The sequence below is a fragment of the Canis lupus genome, chromosome 1 (assembly GCF_003254725.2).
Source record: "Canis lupus dingo isolate Sandy chromosome 1, ASM325472v2, whole genome shotgun sequence".
NCBI lineage: Eukaryota > Metazoa > Chordata > Mammalia > Carnivora > Canidae > Canis > Canis lupus.
Genome location: NC_064243.1, coordinates 57,837,816 through 57,862,825, shown reverse-complemented (window position 1 = coordinate 57,862,825; position 25,010 = coordinate 57,837,816). Strand labels below are relative to the sequence as shown.

Here is a 25,010-nt window from a genome sequence, read left to right as displayed (position 1 = left end):
TCTGGAGAGAGAGGAAGATTTGCAAATTAGGGGGACAATTAAGGAAATGTTTTTCTTCCGTATAGTTTAATTCAAAAAGAATTAATACAAGGAGCTAGTACTACAGTCCCTGTTTTACAGATGTGGGAATGGTGGCGCAAAAAGGTAACATAGGACAAACTAGTCTCAGGAAGTTTATCTCCCCTTTTCCTTATCTACCACCAAGTAATCCCCCTTTTTCCAGGCATTGAGTGGATTCCTGTGCCCAAGATGACCGCCCCTTCTCCAACTCCAGTAACACTCAACCTACACCTGCCTTCCAGGATCATAGTCTATATTTCATCCTTCTAAATTTCATCTGCCCTATAGCTCAATCTTGCCCTCTAGCTGCCTCCTCACATTAGTAGCTAAATACTTGATTTTTTTAAATCGTTACATGAATATAAATGTGTGATAACTGGGCATTAAAATTTCCTTATCCTTTTCTATTTTGTCCTCCCCTGCCTTTGCCTTTTCTTATTTTTTTTGTAAATTTATTAATAAACTTAGTGAAGAGCCCAAAATTGAGATAGACAGTATAGGTAGGTAGGTAGGTAAGTATGTAGATAGATACATGTGTGCATACATATATATATTGTTGTGGACTGAATCATGTCCCCCAAATTTCTTATGTTAAGCCCTAACCGCCAATGTGATTGTACTTGGAGATAAGACTTTTAGGGGGGTAATGAACATTAAATGAGGTCATGAGAGTGGGGCCCTAATCCAATAGGACTGGTATCCTCATAAGAAGAAGAGACACCGGGGATCCCTGGGTGGCTCAGCAGTTCGGCGCCTGCCTTCAGCCCAGGGCATGATCCTGGAGTCCCAGGATCGTGCTTCTTGTGTGGAGCCTGCTTCTACCTCTCAATGTGTGTGTGTGTGTGTGTGTGCGCGCGCGTGTGTGTCTCTCATGAATAAATAAATAAAATCTTAAAAAAAAAAAAAGAAGAGACACCAAAGATCTTTTTCCATGCATGCACACACCCACACACAGAGGAAAGGCCATGTGAGGACATAGCAAGAAGTCAGCGGTCTCCAAGCCAGGAACAGGGGCCTCCCCAGAAACCAACCCTGATGACATCTAGTCTAGAGCTTTCTAGCCTCTAGAACTGTGAGAAAATAAATTTCTGTTGCTTAAGCACCCAGCCTGTGGTTTTGCTATGGCTGCCAAAGCAGATGAATTCCCATGCTTTGTGGAACATTTTACTATCCTGGACATTGTGAGTAGAGCGTCCTGAGTGAATCTTACAGCAAATGTTATGGTAGAAGGAGTACTGGACAGAAGTAGAACGCCCAGATGCAGTCAGGTACCAGTTCTGCCACTTTCTATGCATATAACCTGACCGTGACTTTACCCCTATGAGACTGCATTCTCACACCTGTAAAAGACTAGATTCTTTCTCAAGGCCCTCACAGTTTGGGAATTCTGGTTATCAATACTCAGGCAACGGCAGTGGGGATAATTTATTACATATCACAAATCATTGGTTTTTCTTAGAATTGTAGGTCTGACACATTACAAGAGTTGAAACCCACACGATAACCAGAAAAAAACATGTATAAGTTCCCTTATTTCTGTACTTCTGTGTTTTGGTAGTTGAGATACCTGTCAGTGTGCCAGGGAGTACTAGTAGCCACTGTAAAAATAGGACTCCTTTTCCAGGAATGTCAATTTCATAAAAATTTGGGGAGAAGAAAATGTGGACACAAAGCAAGTAATACAAATTCTGCGTAAAATTTTAAATCATGACACTGTAGAAAAAGCTCAAGCTTCTGGTGGGCATATTACTCATATGCTCAATCCCTACTCTTTCTCTTCCTTTAGGAGCATTTTGTTGGAAAACTTTGTAAAACAAATACTGCAACAGATAAATCTTACTAATTAGAAAAGGAGCCAATTTAGATGGGATTTCAGATTTACATGCTAGTAGATCATATTTACAAGTAGATTAATAGAAAAAATGTATTCTATAGTCCCATCTCTATCCCCAGAAAGGCAACTCTCAAAGGTACGCATTTCATCAAAAGGAAGGGAGTTTGGGGATTTCGGTGGGCTCGGGGAACATTAAATGTAACTCACAATACAACTCTTCAAGAAGGTCATTGCAGGGACATCATAGTATATAAGATGCCAATTTACATTTCCTTTTCTGGTTTCCCCTTGGTCTTGGTAAGACTGTCAGACAATACTATTGTCCCTTAGCCAAGGGTGAATATATGACCCAAGTTAGGCCAACTGGTCTCTCCTTCTGATGATATGAATGTTGAGAAGAGGGAAGCTAACACATAATAGTGGAGGCTCTTCATTCTGCACCGAGAAGGTTGAAGAAGCTAAGGGCCTCTCCAACACAGTGTTCTTTCTGGGACCCTGGAGCAGTTCCGACCCTGTTCCTTCCAGATTCTGCAGCTTTTCCTTTGATTCTGTGAGCAAGTCCCATTCTTTCCAATACTTTCTTTCTTGCTTAAGTGGGAGTCCAAAGCCTGTAGTGTAGGCCTGTAGGCACCAGCTTCATACACAAAAGTCATCACCTTACATGATAAAATGAACAACTCTATTTTCAGGAAGCTAACCAGATGGCAATTTTATTTGGCATTATTTGTGTAGATTTCAGTATCAAATACAAATTACTTTTTAAGTGGAAGGCATCTTACATCTTTTTACCATTATCTCTTTCTCCTTTCCTCCCCACCTCAACTTTCATTTCATTCTTTAAAAAAAAATAGAAACAAGAAAAACTTACAAAAAAAGAGTCTTACATATCTAAATTTATTGTATATTTTTGCTTAAGAGATTGAACACTAAAAAACTTTTGTGGAGTATTTTCAAAACAGTGCAACTATTCTGTGTGATACTACAATGATAGATACATGTCACCATATATTTGTCCAAATCCCCAGAATGTACTTCACCAAAAGTACACCAAGAGTGAACCCTAGTGTAAACTATGGACTTTAGGTGACGATGATGTGTCAGTGCAGGTGCATCAATTGTAATAAATCTCCCACTCTGAAGGGGGGTTTTCCAATGTGGGAGGCCATGCATGTGCAGAAGTAGGAGGTATATGGGGAAATCTCTTTACCTTGCTCTCAATTTTGCTATGAATCTAAAAGAGCTCTAAATGAAGCCTATTTAAAAGAAAAACTTTATCTAAACTGTAAACAAGCTCATACTTAATCTATTTCATAATCATAATAATCATCATCCATGTTGATTCTGAGGCTGGAGTGTTCTTCTGGTTTTGATTTCTTTTTGGACTCTTTGTTTTTCTCGGTCAGATGTAAATGATGCTCACATTGCCTCATGATCTTCTTGGAGGACATCCAGCTCTCCCCTTGCCGTTCAGCTGGTGCAGCACATTGTCCTCCCCTCACATCCGTGCCCTTGGCCTTCAGGATCTCCCTCGCTCTTATGAGACTGCAGGTGCAATTCCATGGATTTCCATCCAGATACAGATGTCTGAGGCGAGGCAAACCCTCCAAAACCTTGAGATCTAGGGCAGAAATCTTGTTGTTCCTAAGGTTTAGAACCTGAAGCTGCTTTAGATCCTTGAGCTCCCTCTCAGCAATATCCTGGATGGCATTGCCTTTTAGGTCCAGCCGGGCTAAGGTTCCTGGAAGCCTGCAAAAGCATGGAAACAGGATGGGAGAGGAAGCCATGACCACATTCCATATCTACTAAAGCAACTCACATTGAGCAGCACCAGCCTTTTCTGGACCATTGTGTCCTGGTGGAAGCTAGAAAACAAGCTCCGTTTTGAAAAATTCAGTCCTATGTATATAGGTCTTTAACCTTTGGCAGAGGTCTTATTATCTAACCCTTGAGTTTCCTGGTTCCTAGCCAATAAAACTCTTCCATTTCTTTTCTTGTTAAATAGGATCATAAACAAATCGATGAGAAAAAAGTTGCAAACCTTTTACTTGGCAAAGGCCACGAATCCACAATTTATAGAAGTCAAAGCATCAAATAAAAATGTGAAAAAGTGTGGTTCTTCATGAATATAAAGGGCAATGAAAAAATGATGCAATGTTTTATGTATGAAATTAGAGCATGGTTTTGGTTTTGAACTTTGAAATTTATTGCTGCTGAAGGTGTTGTGAGATAAGAACTTAACCTCTATTGGTGGGAGTGTAACTTGGTACCACTTTGGAAATAATTTGGTAACATGTACCAAATTTGCCAAATATCAGACATGCCTTTCAACCTAGGAAATAGTAGAAGAATTAGAAAATTATTAACAAATATGTTTGTCACATATTGAGTTATATTTATGCCAGCAAAAAAAAGGATAGAGACTAATGTCCACTAATATGGAAATTAAGAGATAATAGACTATTTAGGTGACAATAAAATCATGTATTTAAACAATTTTTTAAATACTAATTCTATGAGAAAGCTTTCCTAACTATGGCATGAAAATCCAGAAGCTATAAAAGATCAATGAATCAACTACATTAGAAATAATTTTTAAAAGAAAGGGTACCAAAAAAAAAGATAAAAGAAAGGGTATATGGTAAAAGACACGCAAAGTCAAAAGATAAAGGATAAACTGGGGAAAATATCTGCACTTTATAATCCAGACATAGAGCTAATTTCCCTAATATGTAAAGGACTCCTAAAAGATGAGAAGAAAAAGTTTTAAAATGAGGCTGAAAAATGGGCAAAAGGCATGAATGGAAGTCCACATACACAAAAAAGCAAAGCCCTTACATCTTCAACCATATTCAGAATAGGGAAATGAAAAATAAAACCACACAGAGATGTCATTTCTCACCTACAAGATTGGAAAAAATCTTAATCCTTAGCATTCTGTGGTTAAAGCTGTAAAGAAACAGACGTTCTCATACATAGCTTGGTAGGACACTAAAATGGCATAGCCCCTTTGGAGGAGGATTTAGCAAAGCCTAATGAGATAACTTGTGCATTTACCCGTCCACCGGGCAATCTCACTTCTAAGAATATACTCTGAAGATAAGACTTGACAGAGATAGAACAGCACATGTGCACTTATTATGGTATTGTTTCTAATAAAAGAGATTGGAAACAACACGCTACAACAGTAAAAAACTACTATGCCACCTTAACAAAAAGAAAGGGGTTCATCCCTAAGAATTATCATAAAAGGATTTCCAGAAAGTATTGCTAAAGGGAAAAAAAAGCAAGAAGTAGAACAGAATGTATAGTATGTCAGTTTTTGTGTAAGAAGGAAATAAGAATACATGTCCATATATTTGCTTATATTGGGGAAAGATAAGATAACCCAGAAGTGAATAAAAATGGTTACTTTTGGAAATGTTTGCATATGGTTTTAACTTTTGAATCATGTTAATGTTTTACACGTTCACAAAACAAATAAGGTAAAACAAAATCGAGCCCTGAAATTGAACATATACAGAAACAAACATATCTAATTAATTAATCAAATGTTAATGTTAGTACATAATCACATAAAGGAAAAAAAAGTACTCTGACTATATATCCTTAGTGGATATATCTAAGCCTTAGACACTAAGGACAAAAGGATCTGCAAGGAAATTTATCTCAGCACATTTATTATTCATACTGCTGTTAGTAATGAAATTTTGAAGCCTTTTTAATGAATACTCTAAGATAAAAACAAACAAATAACTATATCCATATCATTAAAAACAAACCAACAGGGATGCCTGGGTGGCTCAGCAGTTGAGCGTCTGCCTTTGGCCTGGGGCGTGATCCTGGAGACCCAGGGTCGAGTCCTGTGTCGGGCTCCCTGCGTCAGGCCTGCTTCTCCCTAGGCCTGTGCCTCTGCCTCTCTCTCTGTGTCTCTCATGAATAAATAAATAAAATCTTAAAAAAATAAAATAAAATAAAAACAAACCAACAATTCATTGTAAAAGAAAAGATACAAATATAAAATAAGAAAAACCCTCTAATGTTCAATATGAATTGGATATGTTAATGTGAATTCATAACTTTAAAAAATATTTTTTCTAGTTCCACATACTAGAAGGATCTAGAAGAATATTACATCCTAATGGCAATGCTACTCCAATAGCATAAACACACTGAGCACTCAGCTCTTAATTTCAGAATTCCAATTTCCCCTTAAAAGAAGCAAGGCTTCTCAGAGAAATGACTGATTCTATGTCTGAGGCAAGGTAAGCTAGCACGTCTGAGCCAGAATGCAATAGCATGTTCAAAGATTAATGAAACATCTGTCAGGATGGCTGCTAGCGAAAATCCAGAAAATAGTAAGTGTTGATGAAGAGGTGGAGAAATTGGAACCCTTGTGTGCTGTTGGGGGGCGGGGGGGATGTAAAACGGTACAGTCGCTATGAAAAACAGAATGAGGATTCTTCCCCCAAAACTTAAAAATAGAATCACCACATAATCCAGCAATTCCACTTCTGGGTATATATATATATACCGAAGAACTGAAAGCATGATTGGTCTCAAAGAGGTATTTACATATTAAATAACGTTATACACTATACATTATATACATACACATTTATAAATTATTATATACATTGTTCACCTATATTGAATTTACAATAGCTAAAATGTGAAAGCAATCTGAATGTACGTTGATGGATAAATGGATAAGCAAAATACAATATGTACATACAATGAAATAATTAGCCTTAAAAAGGAAGGAAATTCTGGCTCAGACATGGATAAACCTTGAAGACATTATGCTAAGTTAAAATCACAAAAAAGACAACTGCTATAATTCCACTTATATGATATATCTAGAGCAGTCAAATTCTTAGAAACAGAAAGTATAATAGTGGTTGTCAGAGACTGGGGGAGGGGGAAATGGGGAGTTGTTTAATGAGCGTGGAGTTTCAGTTTTGCAAAATGAAAAAGTTTCGGAGAAACCAATTGCACAACAATATGAAGATACTTAACAATACTACATTGTACAGCTAAAAATGGTTAAGTAAATGTTATGTGTCTTTTACCACAATTTTTTAAAAAGAGAACTAATGGAATCCTGTCTGGTGAACACAGGGACCAGCTTGGAGGGGTTCCCACTAGGCAAATTTGGAACAATTTGAAAATCAAAAAAGACAAGCAACTTTAAATGATTACAACACACTGAATAAATTAAGATCCCGTGGGTCCATTGTAACACTTGGAAAAAGTGGAAAAGGGAAAGAAAAATGCTCTGTAATATTAAATAGAAAAAATAGAAAACAAAATGGAATGATCGCAAATACATAAAAACAAATTATGTCTAGACGTAGGCTCTGGTTGAGCAATTATGAATGATTTTTCATTTTTCAGCACACAGAGTTTTCAACCTTGAATGAGTATTGCTTTATAATAAGGAAAAACCTTTTTTAAACTGTGGATACCAATTTGAAAAATGTCATATTAAGGCCTATTGATAAAAAGTAAAAAAAGAATCACAATTGTGAAACTGAAATTTTTTCTGTTACTCAACTGCTCCATATTAAGTGCTATTCTGTTTGTGAAGCATAAGAAGTGGGAAATTTTTATAGAAAAAAAAAAGGAAGCCCTTGTAATACCATCCAGATCCTATTTTCATAGCGTGTGAATGCACTGAATGTACATTCATGACTTTTAGTATTCAGTGAAATTTATTGTTGTGATCCCAGTCATATGATGATTGTATACTTTATATTTGTATACTAACCTCTACAAGTGCACATACATTTATAAGTATTTGTGCTTTGAGTATTTTAAAGTCTTGTTCATTTAAAGTGACATCTCCTTTGGTGGAACAAAATTGACCTTAAAAAGTAGATTAATTTCTGAGGGAAAAATCACTTCATACATTTTAAGACTGATAGTTAAATTCAATATGAAGTCAGTCCGCAAGATAATGCAATTTTGTGCACATACCAACATACCGGTACATGATTTCCGTTAAGTTATTTAGTTTAAAGCTTCTGATTTTCCACTCTAGATGAAAGTGCCCAGTACACAGAAATCACATAATAAAGGTTAACTAATGAAAATGAAAAGCCAAGTTTTCTTTTAAACAAATATAATGATCAGTTCTAGGCTGCAGAGCCAAAATTTTTACCGTTCGTCCTTCCTTTTTTTTTCCCTTTCATATATCTGTGGGCATTATAATCAAAATGACATTGTAAGAGAAATCACCAATGTCCTGATTTGTGGCTTTGATATAATTTGTCTTTATAAGTCTGTTTTACATTTAAAAAGTATCCCTGATTTTAAGACAAACATGCTTCTAAAAATGCTATTTGTTCTTCGGGTCTGTTGCTTTTTAGAGTAAAATGGGGTACACTCCATTTTACCAGTAGATGGCACCTGAGTATAAGTAAGATAAATGCTACGCCTCTGTTGGGTTGCAGAAAACTATTCTGGGGCAGCCCCGGTGGCGCAGTGGTTTAGCACCGCCTGCAGCCCAGGGCGTGATCCTGGAGACCCTGGATGGAGTCCCATGTCGGGCTCTCTGCATGGAGCCTGCTTCTCTCTCTGCCTCTCTCTCTCTCTGTCTCTATGAATAAATAAATAAATAAAATCTTAAAAAAAAAAAAAACTATCCTGGATTTGAATTATCCAAATTGTGGATAAAGAAAAAAACAATGTAACTTTGTTCACTGAGCTAGAGATTGGAAAAATAAGAATGAAACAGCATAAGTGAAACCAAGGTCTTGGGGGTTCTAAATTTTGAAGTAGTATGGCGCATTGTTCATGGCAGAGTAAATCTCAGGGGCAAGTGATTGCGTGGTGGCTAAAATTCCCTGGCTCTGGAGTTAGACTACCATGTTTAATCCTGACTCTTCCACTTACTGATGATGTGATTTTGAGAAATGTCTTGATACCTCCTAATCTGAATGTTCTAATCCATAAAGTAATTGTTAAGAAAATGTGCCTACATTCACAGGATTGTTGTAAGAAGTAATGGGGAATAACAGATCTCAATTAGCATATTGAGGCAAAATGCAGTAGATATTTGAACATATGTATACCTAAAGCCATCTACTATTATTTCCTTGGTGAAATGTAGAATGGAAGATGGTAGGCAAAAGAAGGGATTTGTGATTTGTGGTAGGATACACAGCTAGGAACTAGCAACAAGTTAGGTTACATTAGCCAGCAGCAACAGGTTGCCTGTGTTTCTAGTTTATTAATATGAAACTGAATTTTAAAGTACAATTTTGTGTATGAATAAGACTCATGCAAATAAAAGTGTACTGTTTTAAACTCATAAATAAAAGTGTTAAGAGTCAAAAAAAAATTTTAAAGTATTGTGTTTTAATGCTTATGGGAAGAAAATCACAGAAAAACTCTCCTGGAAAGTGGGCCATTCCTACTTTCCAATTCAAAGAAAAGCCAGGGAGTGGGAGGGGGACTGATGGGGAATTTAAAAATCACTTTCTACAAGGAACACATTGCTCTCAGAGCTGGCCAAGTTCTTTGACAAAAAAGACACTTGTGCTGCTTAATTGAAGCCTCATAGGAAAAACCCACTCTCATCTCATGTCCCTTATCCCATCGTTCTGGCCCATTACTTCTTGACCCTGGCTGCACATGAAATTCATCTGGGGAGCTTTTTAAAAATACTGATGCCTGGGCACAAATCCTGGAGTGTCTGCTTTAATTGGTTTGAAGTGAAGTCTGGGCATAAGTATGCTCTTTTAAAGGTCTCCAGATAATTGTAATGTGGAGTCAGATTTGAGAATTATGGCTGGCTCAGGCTTGCAATTCTATTATACACTCCATTGGGCAAAAGCATTGTGCTTTCTGTAGTCACTTATTAAGACACGCAAATGCTCTGGCAGGAGTAAATAATTAAGCTACGTTTTACTCATTAAACTTAGCAGGATTACTCAACCAAATGCTTTCTAAAAGCCACCTGAATAGAGAAGTCCACCACATTCACAATTTTACCACCTCTGTCACAGCTCCCTGAGAATCCTTGATGATAACAGTCACTCCCCAACCTGTTTTATGAATTTTTATTCTATACATGTTTTTTTTTTCTTGGAGTAGGGGTGTATAGTGATATAAAAGAAGGCTTGAAACATAGTAGAGAAATTACTGAAATAGCAAGTATTAGAGTCTTGGAACACTGCAGGCATGTTTTTGCCTTACAGCCTTTGTATTGGCTGTTCTGTCTAAAACACTTTCCCCCCGAAACAGCTTCACAGCAAAATCCCTTACCTCCTTCCAGTTTTTGCTCAAAGCTTACACTAACATGAGAGTTCTCCATGCTTACCCTATTTCAAATTACAACCAGCCACCCCCACTCTCCTGAACCTGGTAATCCTGCCCTTTTTTGTTGTTGCTAATTATAACACCTAACACCATCTAAATGTTATATACTTACACACATCATGTTTATTATTACTACTTCCCTGCTGGAATTTAAACTGCATAGAACAAGAAGTTTTATTTTTTATTGCATGGGGTATCCCAAGTGCCTGGTAAAGTACATTAATTATATGCACATGCACATTATATGTACATTAATTATATGCACATGCATTAGAAGAAATTGGTTAATTTCAAATAACAATCAACATATATTTTAAAATACTGATTTCCATTATTAAAATCACTTTTTCATGTTTTGCATTGGGTGGGGTTACCACACTGTATAATGAAACATCTTTTTTCTTCAACAATGAACATCTGTACATATCAAAGATAATTTTTCCCTTTCTCATTGATAACAAAATGAAAATAAGTAAATCCAGTGCCATATGATTCTACAGAAGCCAGAAATTGGTATATTAATCATGAGCAATTTGATGATAATCAACAGAGCAAGGTGCCTTTTTTCTATAAAAAGCACCAAAATGAAAATGAATCCACTGATAGGCATGTAAAATTAACAACACTCTCTAAGAGAATAACAGGGCTTTATTCTTCTGCCATGCTTTAATTTCTCTATTTCATAAATGTAGAACGTGGAATAAGGTTTACAAAAAAGGATTGATTAATGTCAATATGAACATTAGCTATAGACTATGACTGGGTGAGGGAACAGGACAGGAGGTCTGGCACAGAGAGAGGGATATTTGGAAAGAGAAATTGTCAGCATATGAGGGTGTGTGTTTGTGTCCACGTGTGTGCGTGTGCATGCACATGTATTCATGAGAGAGGCAACCAAAACACAAAGCAAGACCAACCCAAATGGACTCACATACCCACAGGCAGACATATAGAGAAATAAGCAGAGATAGATTTAAATCCTTTAAAAATCACAACATGAGAAGCATACAAGGTTCCCAAATACATAATTCAAAATAAATTCGATTAGACTATGCACTTGTAATTTTTTCCTAACTACTTTTTCAATGCTTTTAAAAATATAAATACCTTACCACATTTCCCCTTCATTTCTTTTTCATATCCTAGCTAGGCTAGAGGCTAAGCACGTATGTAGTCTGTCTGTTGTGGGTCCCAGGCCACATACTTAAAAACCAAAACACTTTTACAAGAAATATCCCCATGTTACATTTCTGAGCAGACTTCACCAAAGCAGCATTGCATATTTTCAAATACAGATCTCACCAGTTGGTGTCTTATCTGCTAGGCAAGATAAATTAAGTTAGTGCATGATTTAGTTAGAGGGCTGGAGATTCCAAAACCCTGCCTAAAACCTCTACCCTTAGCCCTAGGACCCTAGGACCGCCTTAATCAGATCATTTACATTTGCTCTATTTTTCTTGTTTGTATAATGTGCTTAATTGGCCCAATCTTCAGAAAATATTTAAAGCAATCACCATAAATGACAACTCCCCACTCACCTTAAAGGTATAGACAACAGCAGGTTCTGCTCCAGGGCCAGGTTGGAGAGCTGGGAACACATCTGCAAGGCTCCAGCTTCGAACAAGCTAACAACGTTATTGTCCAGAAATAAGTGTTTCAAGTCTCGGAGGTCCTGAAAGTCTTGGACTGTAACTCTCTGAATCAGATTATTGCTAATATCTAGTTTTTGTAGCCTTGCTGGTAGTCTGAAGGGCAACACTGGAACCTGGTTTTGAGACAACTCGAGAGTAGTTAAATTGGCAAGTATCTGTACCCCATCGATGGAGGAGAGTGAGTTTTCTGACAGATAAAGGTGGGAAAGATTCTCCAAGTGTTTCATATCTCGAAACCTTACCACTTTGAGCTGGTTTCTCTCCATTTTTAAAGAGAGCAGAGACTTGGGCAGATCGATGGGAATCTTAGTCAGGAAGTTACCACTGAAACTGAGAAATTGCAGAGACTGGAGGGAAGTAAAGAAGCCAGCTGGTATAAGATGCAGTTTATTATTCTCCATGCTCATACTTCTCAGGTGAGGGAGTGCCAGTGGTCCAGCTACGGATTCAATATTGTTGCCATCTAACACCAAACTTTGCAAACTCACAAGAGAGGAGAGTGAGCTGGGAGAGAGAGAAGAGATCAGATTGTTTTTAAGTTCAAGGATTTTTAATTTCTTCAGTCCTTCAAAATCAGATCCATGCAGGACATCTATTGAATTATCATTTAGTTTTAACACTTCAAGACTGGCTGGGAGAATACTGGGGACGCATCTTAACTTATTTTTCCAGAGTTCCAAGGTCTTTAAGGTACTCAGCATTTTGAAAGTGTCATTTTCTACTGACTCCGTTCCACTGGCCAGCAGAATAAAATCTTCTAAAGCCAACATTCTGGTGAAGCTAGACATCTACAAAAAAGGAAGGGATGGGTCATAAGGGGAGAAAAGCAGTAAATTAAGGTTATTGTGAAAAAAATACATGTTATTGTTCAATACTAATGATACTTCAGATTTCTCTTCATTATCTATTTAAAATTATCTCTTGGAAAAGGATGGAGACTCAGGTCCTGACTATTTTTTTCTTTTTTTAAGATTTTATTTGTAAGTAATCTCTACACCCAACATGGGACTCAAGATCCCGGGATCAAGAGTCACATGCTCCACTGACCGAGCCAACCTGGTACTCCAGGTCCTATTTTTAATTTATGACTGCTCACAGTGTAAGATATCAAGAATATGTTAAGCACTTTTACCTATTATTGGTGGCTATAATAATAGCCAACTTTTGCTGCATATTCTCTCTCCCAGCAAGTTTATTTCCAGACGGAAGCACTTACAAGTTGCACAATGATTTATGCAATAGGATGTCCTTTGTGACATCATCTTATAATAGCCCAGAATGGGAACAACCTGGAAATCTTTCACCAAACTATTAGCAGTTGCTAATTCTACAGTGTAAACTACAAGAGATCTTCACTGTCTTCATTTTGTATTGTTTAGATTTCTTAAGTTATAAACTACATTTTTAAAAACTGTAAGCATTAAAAGTCAAAAAGTCAAAACCAGACACTGCTATCACTAGGATGGGCCTATCAGATAAACATTTTCAACTATATTATGGTTTGAAAAACTAGCCTAGGCTCCCTATTTCCTATCCCTCAATTTGTGCCTCACTGGTGAAAAAGATCCACGAAGTAATAGGACACATGTGTCTCCATCTCTGTAGAGCAAAAATTCCATTCATGCATATATCCCAGACCTAATGCTACTCCTTTCCTAGATTTTAGAAATGATCAAATCTGATATTCTTTCTCCACGGGTTGCAAGTTCAAGCACCCCTATCTTTCCACATATCTGTGAACCTCCTACCTCACCATATACATGTTCTCTAGGATGATGTAATCCTTAGTATTTGGCTCCTAGAGTAAGATCATCTCTGGGCAGAAAGAGAAATTGCCCCAGGTTTCCTTTAGCTTGATAAAGATTCACAACATTTTCAACCTGCTTTAGAACTCAATTGAGATAAAATTTTCAATGCACAATTTTATGTCTTACTATCTACAGTGTTTAAATGTTTGATTTAATTATGCATGTTGAGCCCTTTTGTAATACCAACCCACTCAAAGTGGGTTAATTTGGCATCACATACTTCTTATAGGCATTTCTATCCTAGGAGGACATAGGATGTGAATTACAGTATATTTTAAAGCTTTTTTGTTATGATACTGTTAGAAGAATCTCATGTTACAATTTCCATAAACAAATGTTTTTATTCATAACAGTTTTGGCAGCTGCCTTGGTTTGTGTACTGCTGCTAACATGTGATATTTTCTTAATAATTAATCAGATATATTAACTAATCCTAGTTCCAAAATAGCAATTTTTCTTGCACTTCTTGAATATCTACAAGTCCCAAGTGCTTTTTTTATATTGTTAAAAAAGAAAAGCACAAGCCCCAAATGAAGTCATTTGCCCCCACTCATGATAGCAAACTAAGACTTAATTACAGTTTTAACCTCTTAGAAGTCAATCTGGAAAAAAAAAAAAAGTCAATCTGAAAATTTCTGATCAGCATTAGTGATATAATCATCATGATTAAAACCCTGCCTGGGATGCCTGGGTAGCTCAGTGGTTGAGCATCTGCCTTTGGCACAGGTCATGATCCCAGGGTCCTGGGATGGAGCCCCACAAGGGAGCCTGCTTCTCCCTCTGCCTATGTCTCTACCTCTGTCTCTCATGAATAAATAAAAATAAAATCTTTTAAAAAAATCATTGTAATTTAAAAAGAGGTAAGGGTTGTCATAGATTAAATGGATTATTTTAAACTATTTGTGGGGATAGGTTCACTTTAGCATAAGCTTCATATTGCTCAAAAAGAGTACATATTATTCAAATATTTGTTTTCCTTTCGTGATTATTTTGTTTCAAAGACTATAAAAGCCTATGGGTTTTGAGCTTTATGTTTTTGTTTTGTTTTGTTTTTACTAAGAAGGACTTTCTAGGCAAGACTTATCTCTTTTTAAAGATTTTTATTTATTTGAGATAAAGCGCGTGCATGCTCTTGCACAATGGGGGTATGGACAGAGGGCGATCCTGAGATCATTACAAGCCAAGTTCCTTTGGGGAAGAAAGGAAGGGCAGGGCTTTTTTTGTTTTGTTTTGTTTTGTTTTGTTTTGTTTTGTTTTAAGAATGTATTTATTTCTTCATGAGAGACACACAGAGAGAGGCAGAGACATAGTCAGAGGGAGAAGCAGGCTCCCTGTGGGGACCCCAATGTGGGACTGAATCCCAGGACCCCGGGATCATGACCTGAGCCAAAGGCAGATGCTCAGCCACTGAGCCACCCAGGTGCTCACTAATTTTTCTAATAAGCCTGCAAGTTTACTATTATCAAACTTCGCGCCCCATATTGGGTGCAGTGATAACTTAAAAATAAAATCTTAAAAACATGGCTACCATTTTCTAAGTATTCACCATGTTTATCTTTATAAAGTCCTGTGTGTAAACATAATTATTCCCTTCTCAGAAAGGGAGGCTAAGGCTTGAGAAGGTAAAATAATTGGGCCAAGTATATCTTACTAGCAAATGGAGAAGCTGAGCTTCCAGCCCAGATTGATCTTAACCCAAAACACATATTTTTATCCTAACCTTATTGCAATGACATGCATTTAGCAGAAGAATATAGAATTCTGGCACCACAAACAGTGGGGAGGATACTCACTGATTTCCAACTTTACAGTTGAATTTATGGAGCTGACAAAGGAAAATAACTCTGCTGGACCAGTTTTTCCATTTCCCTGGACTAAGCTGAGCTGTGCTCAAGAGATGTAGAAAGAGATGCTCTTGCCCTCCAGCTAACCTTAAGGCTGCTGTGAGTTTTTTCAATGTTGCTCAAAAAGCAAGGCAAGTATGGCTTGCTGTTAATGATTAGGTTAGAAAGTTTAGCCAAATATAATTCCAGCCATACATTTTTAGAGTTTAGTGAACCTAATATATATGTAGATAAAAGTTACAGCAAAATATGAAAAATGAAAAAAAAAAGCAGGGCAAATAAATGAGGTAGAGCAGAGAAGCAAGGCCTGCTGAAGCAAGTCATGAAAGGCTTTGTTTCTAATTTCTTTTGGGTAGGCCCTGATGCAAGCAATAGAGGGCCACAGACCTTTCTTGGGCTCCTTATAAGTCCAATGTATACAGGAAACTAAAATACCCTCAGAGTTACAGCCTCAGGCTTGTGTGCACCAAGCCAGTAAGGAGTCTGTAAAACAACGTTGGAACTTTTTTTTCTGATCATCGATACTTATTCTCTGTAAACAATTTTAAAATTCTGACAAGTATGGAGAGCATATAAAAATAATCCATAATCCCTCCACTTGGTGATCAATTCTGTTTAATCTTGAAGTAGTTTCTCTCCCCCAAAAGTTGTAAAGCACAATCATTTTAATTAACTGCTGTCATAAAGACACTCCTATTTGCCCTCTAAATGTAAGAGCCCAAACTGTAAAACTCTTAGAAGAAAATACAGACATAAATTTTTGCAGCCTTGGGTTTGGTAAAAGTTATCTTAGATATGACACCAAAAGCAAAAATGACACAAAGAAGAGTAAATGGGACTTACTCAAAATTAAAAACTTCTGCACTTCAAAGGACACCATTAAGAAAATGAACAACAACAATCAACCATAGAAAGGGAGAAAATTCTCCCAAATAATATATCTGATAGGAGATTTGTATATATATACAACCCAATTTTAAAAATGGGCAAAAGCAATGTCCACAATAGCCAAACTGTGGAAGGAGCCTCGGTGTCCATCGAAAGATGAATGGATAAAGAAGATGTGGTTTATGTATACAATGGAATATTACTCAGCCATTAGAAATGACAAATACCCACCATTTGCTTCAACGTGGATGGAACTGGAGAGTATTATGCTGAGTGAAGTAAGTCAGTCGGAGAAGGACAAACATTATATGTTCTCATTTATTTGGGGAATATAAATAATAGTGAAAGGGAATAGTAGGGAAGGGAGAAGAAATGGGTAGGTAATATCAGAAAGGGAGACAGAACATAAAGACTCCTAACTCTGGGAAATGAACTAGGGGTGGTGGAAGGGGAGGAGGGCGGGGGGTGGGGGTGAATGGGTGACAGGTACTGAGGGGGGCACTTGACGGGATGAGCACTGGGTGTGATTCTGTATGTTGGCAAATTGAACACCAATAAAAAATAAATTTATTTTAAAAATAAATAAATAAATATTTAGTACTATAAAAAAAATGGGCAAAGCATTCATACATTTCCCCCCAAAGAAGATACACCAATGGTCAGTTAGCACATGAAAAAGAGCTCAACATTATTAACCGCTAGGAATATGAAAGTCAAACCATAGTGAGATACTAACAGACACTAGGATGGTTATGATCCAAAAAAAGGATAAGAAATGTTTGCAAGCATATGGAGAAACTGGAAGTGTCATATATTATTCTAGGGATGGAAAACAATGGAGCCATTTTGGAAAACAGTCTGGCAGTTCCTCAAAATATTAAACATAGTTACCCTATTACCCAGAGATCCCACTCTTAGGTATATACCCAAAACAGATGAAAATATATGTCCACACAGAAACTTGTACATGAATGTTCTTTGGAGCATAATAGCCAAAAAGAGGAAAAAACCCAAGTGTTCATCAACTGATGAATGGATAAAGAAAATGTAGTATATACATACAATGGAATATTATTTAGTCTTTAAAAGGAAGGAAATTTGGACCTATGCTACAACATGGATGAAACGTGAGGGCATTATTTTAAGTGAAAGAAGCCAGTGACAAGAGATCACAGGTTTAGGGGAAAAGATTGACTTCAGGTTAGGGCATGGTATTTTGAGATCATATACATATGTGAAGAGTTCCAGTATGCAGCTGGATAAGTCTGAAACATGGGGGAAAGGCATGAATTAGAAACTCAGTTATGGGAGCCATCATTACTCATATAAAGTGAAGTCACCTAAGGAGAGTGTACATAGTAAAAAATGGAATGGCTAAAGACTGAGTCTTCCTGGAGAAGCCAAAAAAATAACGGGCAGTAGAGGAAAAGAAACCTACCAAAATGGCAGAAAAGAACTACCAGAAAAGAATAATAAGGACATAAAAGTATGGTGTCATGGAAGGCAAAAGAAGAATTTCAAGAAATAGGAGTGAACCAGTGTCCTAGAGAGAAGTTGTGTTTTGTTTTGTTTTTTTAAATATTTTATTTATTTATTCATGAGAGACACACAGAGAGAGGCAGAGACACAGGCAGTGGGAGAAGCAGACTCCTCCTAGGGAGCCCGATGCGGTACTCGATCCCAGGACCCCAGGATCATGCCCTGAGCCAAAGACAGATGCTCAAACACTGAGCCACCCAGGTGCCCCGAGAGAAGTTTTTTAAGTGTATGGAGTAGATAGAAGCCAGACAGTGGTAAATTAAAGAATAAATAGGAGGTAAAGAAGTAGAAACAGTAAATATAGATTACCCTTTTACAGCGTTTTGCAAATAGAGATAGTAGCAAGAAGAGACACAGAGTTAAAATTATTTTATTTTAAAGATTTATTTATTTACTTTAGAGACAGACAGACAGAAAGAATACCAGTATGGGGGATGGAGATAGAGGGAGAGAGAATTTCAAGCAGACACTCCCCGCTGAGTGCAGGCCCCGAGGCAAGGCTCAGTCCCATGACCCTGAGATCATGACCTGAGCTGAAATCAAGAATCAGATGCTCAACCGACTAAGCCCCCAAGTGCCCCCAAATAATTTTATTTTTATTGCAATGAAAGGAGCCTATGTATAGGCTAGGACAGGGCACTAGTAAAGAAAGAGCAACTGAAGATATGGGTGTAAGGAGAATGAAGCAGCAAGCTCGAGGGAGAGGTGTAGAAAGTGGACTCCAGAGCCTGAGTAGGAGGCTGCCTTGAGCAGAAAGAGGGAGATCTCATCCTCTCTGTCTGGAGGAAAGAGTTTGCAGAATTGAATGGAGATAAGCTAGTACACAGTGAGTAGGAGTTGAGGGAGATCAAGACTAATGGCCTCAGTTTTGTCAGATTAGTCAAGAAAATGGGAGGCCAACCATGGGTGAGAATGAGGATGGCAGAGATTGAGAAGACAACCCAAACTGTACTGAAGTTTTGGAAGACATTGAGGGAATATAGGAAAACCTGGCCAAGAAGAATTGAAAGGACAGATGAGTGACAATGAAGACCCAGATGAAGTCAAAGACCTTGGTATGATCGTCTCCAGCAGCACCCGGCTATCCAGGTACAAGAAAAACATGAGAAAATGATCCCCTAAACTGAGACTTTGCTGCATAGGTGTTAAAATTAATTTTAGGATTCAAAAAAGGAAGAGATGGGAAAGAAGATGGATAAGAAATAAACTAATTATCTGAAGAAAACATGGGTAGATGTAGGGTTAGAAATTTCCATGAGTTGGCAAGAGAAGTACAGAGTATGGCAGCTGAAAGCAAAGAAAATAATGACCAGAGAGTGGAGGATTTCAAGGTTTCTGAGTGGAGGAGTTTCAGGTGTAATGATTATGATATCACCAAGTAGGCGGCTGTGGTGAAGTGGAAACACAGATGAATACTTTCTTATGAGCTCAAGGAATAGTGAGGCTAGGGCATTGGACCCTGATGGCACCAAGATGCAGGATTCAGGATGGAGAGCAAGACAGGAGCTGGGAGGGAAGGAGCTGAAGCACAGTATGAGACAAAAGAAGAAGCAAGGAATGTTACAGCCCAATGGCATGCATCTCAAACAGGAAGTTTTACAGATGAGTGGATAAATAAAGACACTCATCTGTTGAGGGCAGGAACGGTGAATTTTTCAACCTTTATCCCTAGTCTTAAACACAGCATTCACAGTCCCAAACATAAATTATATTAATAAGTAATAAACATTTTTAGGGATGCCTTGGTGGCTCAGTGGTTGAACATCTGCCTTCAGCTCAGGGCATGATCCTGGGGTCCCAGGATAGCGTCCCACATTGGGCTCCCTGCATGGAGCCTGCTTCTCCCTCTGCCTATGTCTCTGCCAATCTCTCTCTCTCTCTCATGAATAAATAAATAAATTTTTAAAAAACCCAAAACATTTTTGTTGTAATATATATGTATGTATATATGAATATGTGTATACATGCATTTGTATATGGTGTGTGCATATATAAACATATATACATACATACATATGTGTATATACATATATAGAAAATTTCTATTGCTATTAATCTGAAGGTGTTTCTAAGGTATTTTTTTCCTTGAAATATAGGCACCGTAGTTCAAACCAAATGGACAGAATATACATCGTATTCACCAAATACAGCTAAAAAATGGTCATTTAAAACCTAAGGGTTTTTAAAAGAGATGTATTACTGCTTAGAGCTTTTTATCTCCTTCAGAAAACAATCCTGTCTTTTATCAATATCTCAACCAGAATCTGTCCTTCCAAGAGACAATTAACTGGGTTAAAGTCAGGGAAGTGGAAATATTGCCATTCAGTGAGCGTAAACCAATGACAAATGCACTCACTCAACAACTGAATTTGATGAAAGGTATAATTTCATCTTATTGGCTCTGTAGGATCATTACCAGACTTAGTTGACACTTCAGGTCTTGGCATCTCAGGCGCTCGGAACAAATATTTAAGCATCTTGCCCTTTAACCAGCTGTCCTGCTTGAGTGCTGAGACCTGACAGGGTCAGACTTGCTCTCTGGCATTAGGAGCTACTAGACCACAAGAGGAGAGTAAACATGTCGACTGGGGGATTTTGCTTATTGAGCCTTGAAATAAATACCACGCCACATACTTTAAACTCTCCAGGTGTAGGCACACCTACATGAACATTTCTTAACCAAATTAAAGGGGATAGTGTCTGTATTTGAAGGGAAAGTACATCCACCTGCTGAATCTCCACACTTCCATCACAGAGATGTACTTCCTTATCTTGGGATTTGGATCTAGGAGGGAAGAGCAGTGACTAGTAAAGACAAAATCAGAGAGCCATAGAATTTTCCACGTAAAAGGAGCCTGGGATCACCAATCTAACCCAACCTTCTTACTTCACAAAGGTTAAAAAGTGAAGCCCAGAGATCTTTTTTAACTGCTTGTTTAAGATGATTGTATCTCTAGGTAGGGAGAAAACTAGGATAAGAACCCTTGTCTCTCCATACCTTTCAAAATATCAAAGGCCAAAAACAAGAGTTCCTTCATATTACAAAAGTCAGACAAATCTATAGAACTCTTTGCAGCATGCTGAATAGGTAGGCATAAATATACAAGTCAGAATTAAAAGTTTGTAGAACAAGTACTGCAATAACCTGCCAAAACAGAAACATGTATTTCCTCTGTAGTTGTTTCCACAAAGCCCCTGTTATCTGGCAGGTATGTAGGGTCTGTTATAAATAATTTTATGTGCTTGGATTCATCTTGATAGTCTTATAATGCCCTAAGGATCATCTGCTTTTATGACACAAACAAAACTAATTTTATCCCCTGAAAGCACTCATTCTTAACCCTGGAAACGGAAAATAGCATTTGCTCTCAAACTCTCTTTGTTATGAAAGAGCCACTTCTTTACTTTCACTTTGCAACAACATAATTAAAAAAAATAAAAACTGAAATAAATTATCATTAATGATAGATTCTGATGTTTTTTGACTGTTTCTCTAAAAAGAAATATCCAGAGGCATATACCCATCTCAGCAGTAAAGGGCAAGCAGACAGTTAGTGCAACTGTCCAAACTTGAAAGCCACCACTTTTAAGTTTTAATCGATTAAATCAAATTTCACAACCCCATACTTGCTCTTCACCCTGCCTTAAAGAATAAAATTGTGGTGACTTGACCGTAGAATGGTTACCTGAAGGTGTTGAATTTTGCTGTGGCTAATGTAGAGCTTCTTGGTGGTGGGAGGAAGACTTGATGGCACCTCCATTAGCCTGTAGCATTGCACTGACTGAACGGAATCACAGCTACATCTGCCAGGACAGGTAGGATGGAAACCATAACTAAGAGAAAACAAAACAAAGAAAGCATAAAGCAGATGCATCTTTCAAAATGGGGCCTCCCAGGCAGCAGGCAAGTCTTTAGGTGATGTCTTGCTCTTTATACCATGAAATCTGATAATAGAATCTTATGAATGTGTACTCTGTCAATGTAAGAAGACAGGAAAGAAAAAATTCTCAATTTGCCTGGGTTAAAATGTTAGCAACCATTACAAAGGGCTTAAACATTGATAAGCTGCCTTAATATTTGTAGGTGAGCAAAACCCTCTGTTATTTATGGCTTGGAAGGCTAATCTGCAAACACCTCTACTATCTGTAGTTTCCTTGTTTTGTTAAATGTGACACCAGAGAATTAGTGGGAAAAGACAAAGAGCTGTTTTATAGTGGGCTATAAACCTTTGAATTTTCTGTGACCCTGTATTAAAACCATTTTTGTAGGCCTGCAACAGGCAGGTGTTTTCTTCTCCCATTAACCAGTATGGGAAAATGGGCAGGCTTTCTCTTCATTATTGTTGTCCCAGTACCATTTTATTGCTAGATGAAACAATGCGCTACCAAGGAGAGGTTTAGAGCCTCAGATAACTTGTTCAGTTCATCTATCACTTGATCCACCCAGCTATCATATTTGGACAATATTTTTGCCATTCGAAAATACTGTTGACTCAGATGAGAATGAGACATCAAAATGGGTCTATTACCTTCATCTATTTGTCATAATGGAAGAAAAGACCTCTAGTTTCTTCAGAGGGACTTGTATGTTCTGAAACTGGACTGCAGAGAGAAGGCTTCATTTGTCTCAGGCGTGCCTTTGTTGAAGCTCTTTTACGTGCTGCGTTCATCCCTGCTGAGGAATTTAAAAGCATTTCAAGCAAAAGATTATATAGAAAAGGTTTCCCCTCCCTGGTGGAAGACCTGAATTTACCCACACTGGTTGGCCTGAGCGGATTGCTCCAAAGAAACCCTTTCTAATATTGAAAAGCTTGTCTGATGTCCTCTTCAACCAACTTCTTTGCTGCAGTTTTCATTTTGAAGCCCAAAGTTTCTTTGCTCTGATAATCAGTTCGTTCTATTTCCAGAGTAAGGATTTCCATGTGCTTTTCTCAAAAGACTTCTCTGCTTCTCTTTTCTGATTTTGTTTTTAACCTCTGTTTTCTTTTACTGAGATAAAGAATGATAACAAATTTCTTTTTTTATCAGTATCTTGGTTTTCTACAAACTTTATCATTTATTTCTCTTGCCTCATAATAGAATTGTTTTTTTAAAAAAGTTTTAGAATCTTCAAATAGCAAAGTAATGCTCAATAAAAGAAAATTTGGGAAAAAAGAGCAAGGTGGGGGAAAATAATCAATGTTAGTCTTGTTCCACAATCAAACATTTTTCCCATTTCTTTCCTCCACCTAGGCTTTGAAAAAACAAAGAGAAATACTCATGGAACACTTTTTTCCTTCTGTGTCACTAAAAGAGTGAATTCATGGTTACCTAAAAGGAAATGCCTACCAAATCCTATGTTGTTGTCTGCCATCATTGACAGCTAGTTTTAATGTTCCACAGCATAGAGAGGATTTCCATTTCCTATCCTCTGTTGCTCACCACAGGATATCCTTTTCTTTGAGCCCTGACATTACACTGTTTAATATTTTTTTTCTTCCATGGCATTTCTATACCTTGCCTGCAATTTTGGCATTATCTTTGTTACTATTTTATACTGTGAACAGTTTTACTTTATCAGGTTGTAAACATACTCATATACAACTTTATATTCTGCACCTTTTACTACTATATTTTTCATGCTATTTTATATTTTCCATGAATATAAATTTAAATGTCTAATAGTCCATCAAGACTATTGTCCCGGGCAGCCCTGGTGGCTCAGTGGTTTAGCTCTGCCTTCGGCCCAGGGCGTGATCCTGGGGACCTGGGATGGAGTTCCACATCGGGCTCCCTGCATGGAGCCTGCTTCTCCCTCTGCCTGTGTCTCTGCCTCTCTCTCTCTCTCTCTCTGTGTCTCTCTGAATAAATAAATAAAACCTTAAAAAAAAGATTATTGTCCCAATTTGATTAACTACTAAGTGTTGGATTTACTACTAAGTGTTTCCTGATTTGAACATTACAAATATAAATAATTGGATCATAAAAAGTTTGAAAATGTTTTGGAGAATGAGAGCTCTATGTGTTCTGCAGACCACGCCTACTCATTTAGAGTGGGCTAAAAAGTCTTTAATTTTTTTTCCAGTAGAACACAGTCTTATTGATACCATAAATTGCAGAGAAAGTATAGAACAAAGGTACAGCCTAGATGCTTGAGGGACACACATGTTTTGCTGTACCTGCTCTGGGGGCAACAGGTCCCTCTATATTTATGTTGTGCTAAGAAGCAGCCACAAAAATTGCCATGACTGCTCAGCTTCTGGAATGCTATCTGTAGACTTTTGGATTTTTTGCATGTTGATGAAGAGCCATGGGTTTAAAATTCCCTACCTTTGGCTTGTGTTTTTAGGTTTCAAGTTTATGGATCCCTAAGGCTAAGTGTGGACATACTGTTCTTTTCTCTGAAAAGATTTAACAACACGTATCTGACCATTATTACGTGGCTTCTTTGGGCAAGGAGAAACCTAGTACAGAAACATGGGTATCTTTCTCAAGAATAGAAACTCAAATGATTCATCCACAACTGTTCAGAATAGAGCCCAGAATCTAGGTTTCATCTTTCAGGGCAAGAAAGATGCAATCTCAAAGAATATGTTTTGACATTTGAATTTGGATTAAATTAGATTTATCCCTTTTGTTTTGATTCTCAAGCCAAGATCCTCCCTATCTTGCTTTCATATGTTCTTTATCTGTAACCCCACCCCCCTCCTTACCTCCCTTTGCTTGTTCCTTTCTATAACCCAGGGGTCCTCAACCAGGGGCAATTTGGCAAATTCTGGAGACATTTTTTATGACAATAAAAGGTAATTGTGATGGGGAGAGGATAGGCAGTAACAAGGGCATCTAGAGAGTAATGGCCAAGGATGCTACTAAACACTCTACATAAAATGTACAAGATAGCCCCACAACAAAGAGCTATGAAGTCCAAAATGTCAACAGTACCATTAAGAAACCCCACAATAAATACAAATGTGAGTTTCAATGTAGTAGAAATATGCCTTCTTTGATTTATAAAAAGGAAAGGGCTAGTTCCCATTATAGACAGAAAACTGAATTCTAGAGAATAAACTGACTAACCCAAGTT

General features: G+C 37.5%; 1 protein-coding gene across 3 annotated transcripts; it reads right to left on the bottom strand.

Moving 5' to 3' along the window:
- Positions 1 to 2,576: 2,576 nt before the first annotated feature.
- On the bottom strand, positions 2,577 to 22,889 carry LOC112644472 (nephrocan-like). 3 transcript variants are annotated; one of them, XM_025422844.3, is made up of 5 exons: positions 22,701 to 22,889; positions 22,477 to 22,619; positions 21,634 to 21,781; positions 11,755 to 12,656; positions 2,577 to 3,640 (listed from the first exon to the last, which is right to left on the bottom strand). In XM_025422844.3, exons 3-5 carry the CDS (start codon positions 21,706 to 21,708, stop codon positions 3,193 to 3,195), a joined length of 1,425 nt encoding a protein of 474 aa, XP_025278629.1. In that variant the 5' UTR covers positions 21,709 to 21,781; positions 22,477 to 22,619; positions 22,701 to 22,889; the 3' UTR covers positions 2,577 to 3,192. The 3 variants fall into 3 exon arrangements, with proteins under 3 accessions (XP_025278629.1, XP_025278628.1, XP_025278630.1); XM_025422843.3 differs by lacking the exons at positions 22,477 to 22,619; positions 22,701 to 22,889 and having other exon boundaries at positions 21,634 to 21,837; XM_025422845.3 differs by lacking the exons at positions 21,634 to 21,781; positions 22,477 to 22,619; positions 22,701 to 22,889 and adding an exon at positions 13,001 to 13,113.
- Positions 22,890 to 25,010: the final 2,121 nt, after the last annotated feature.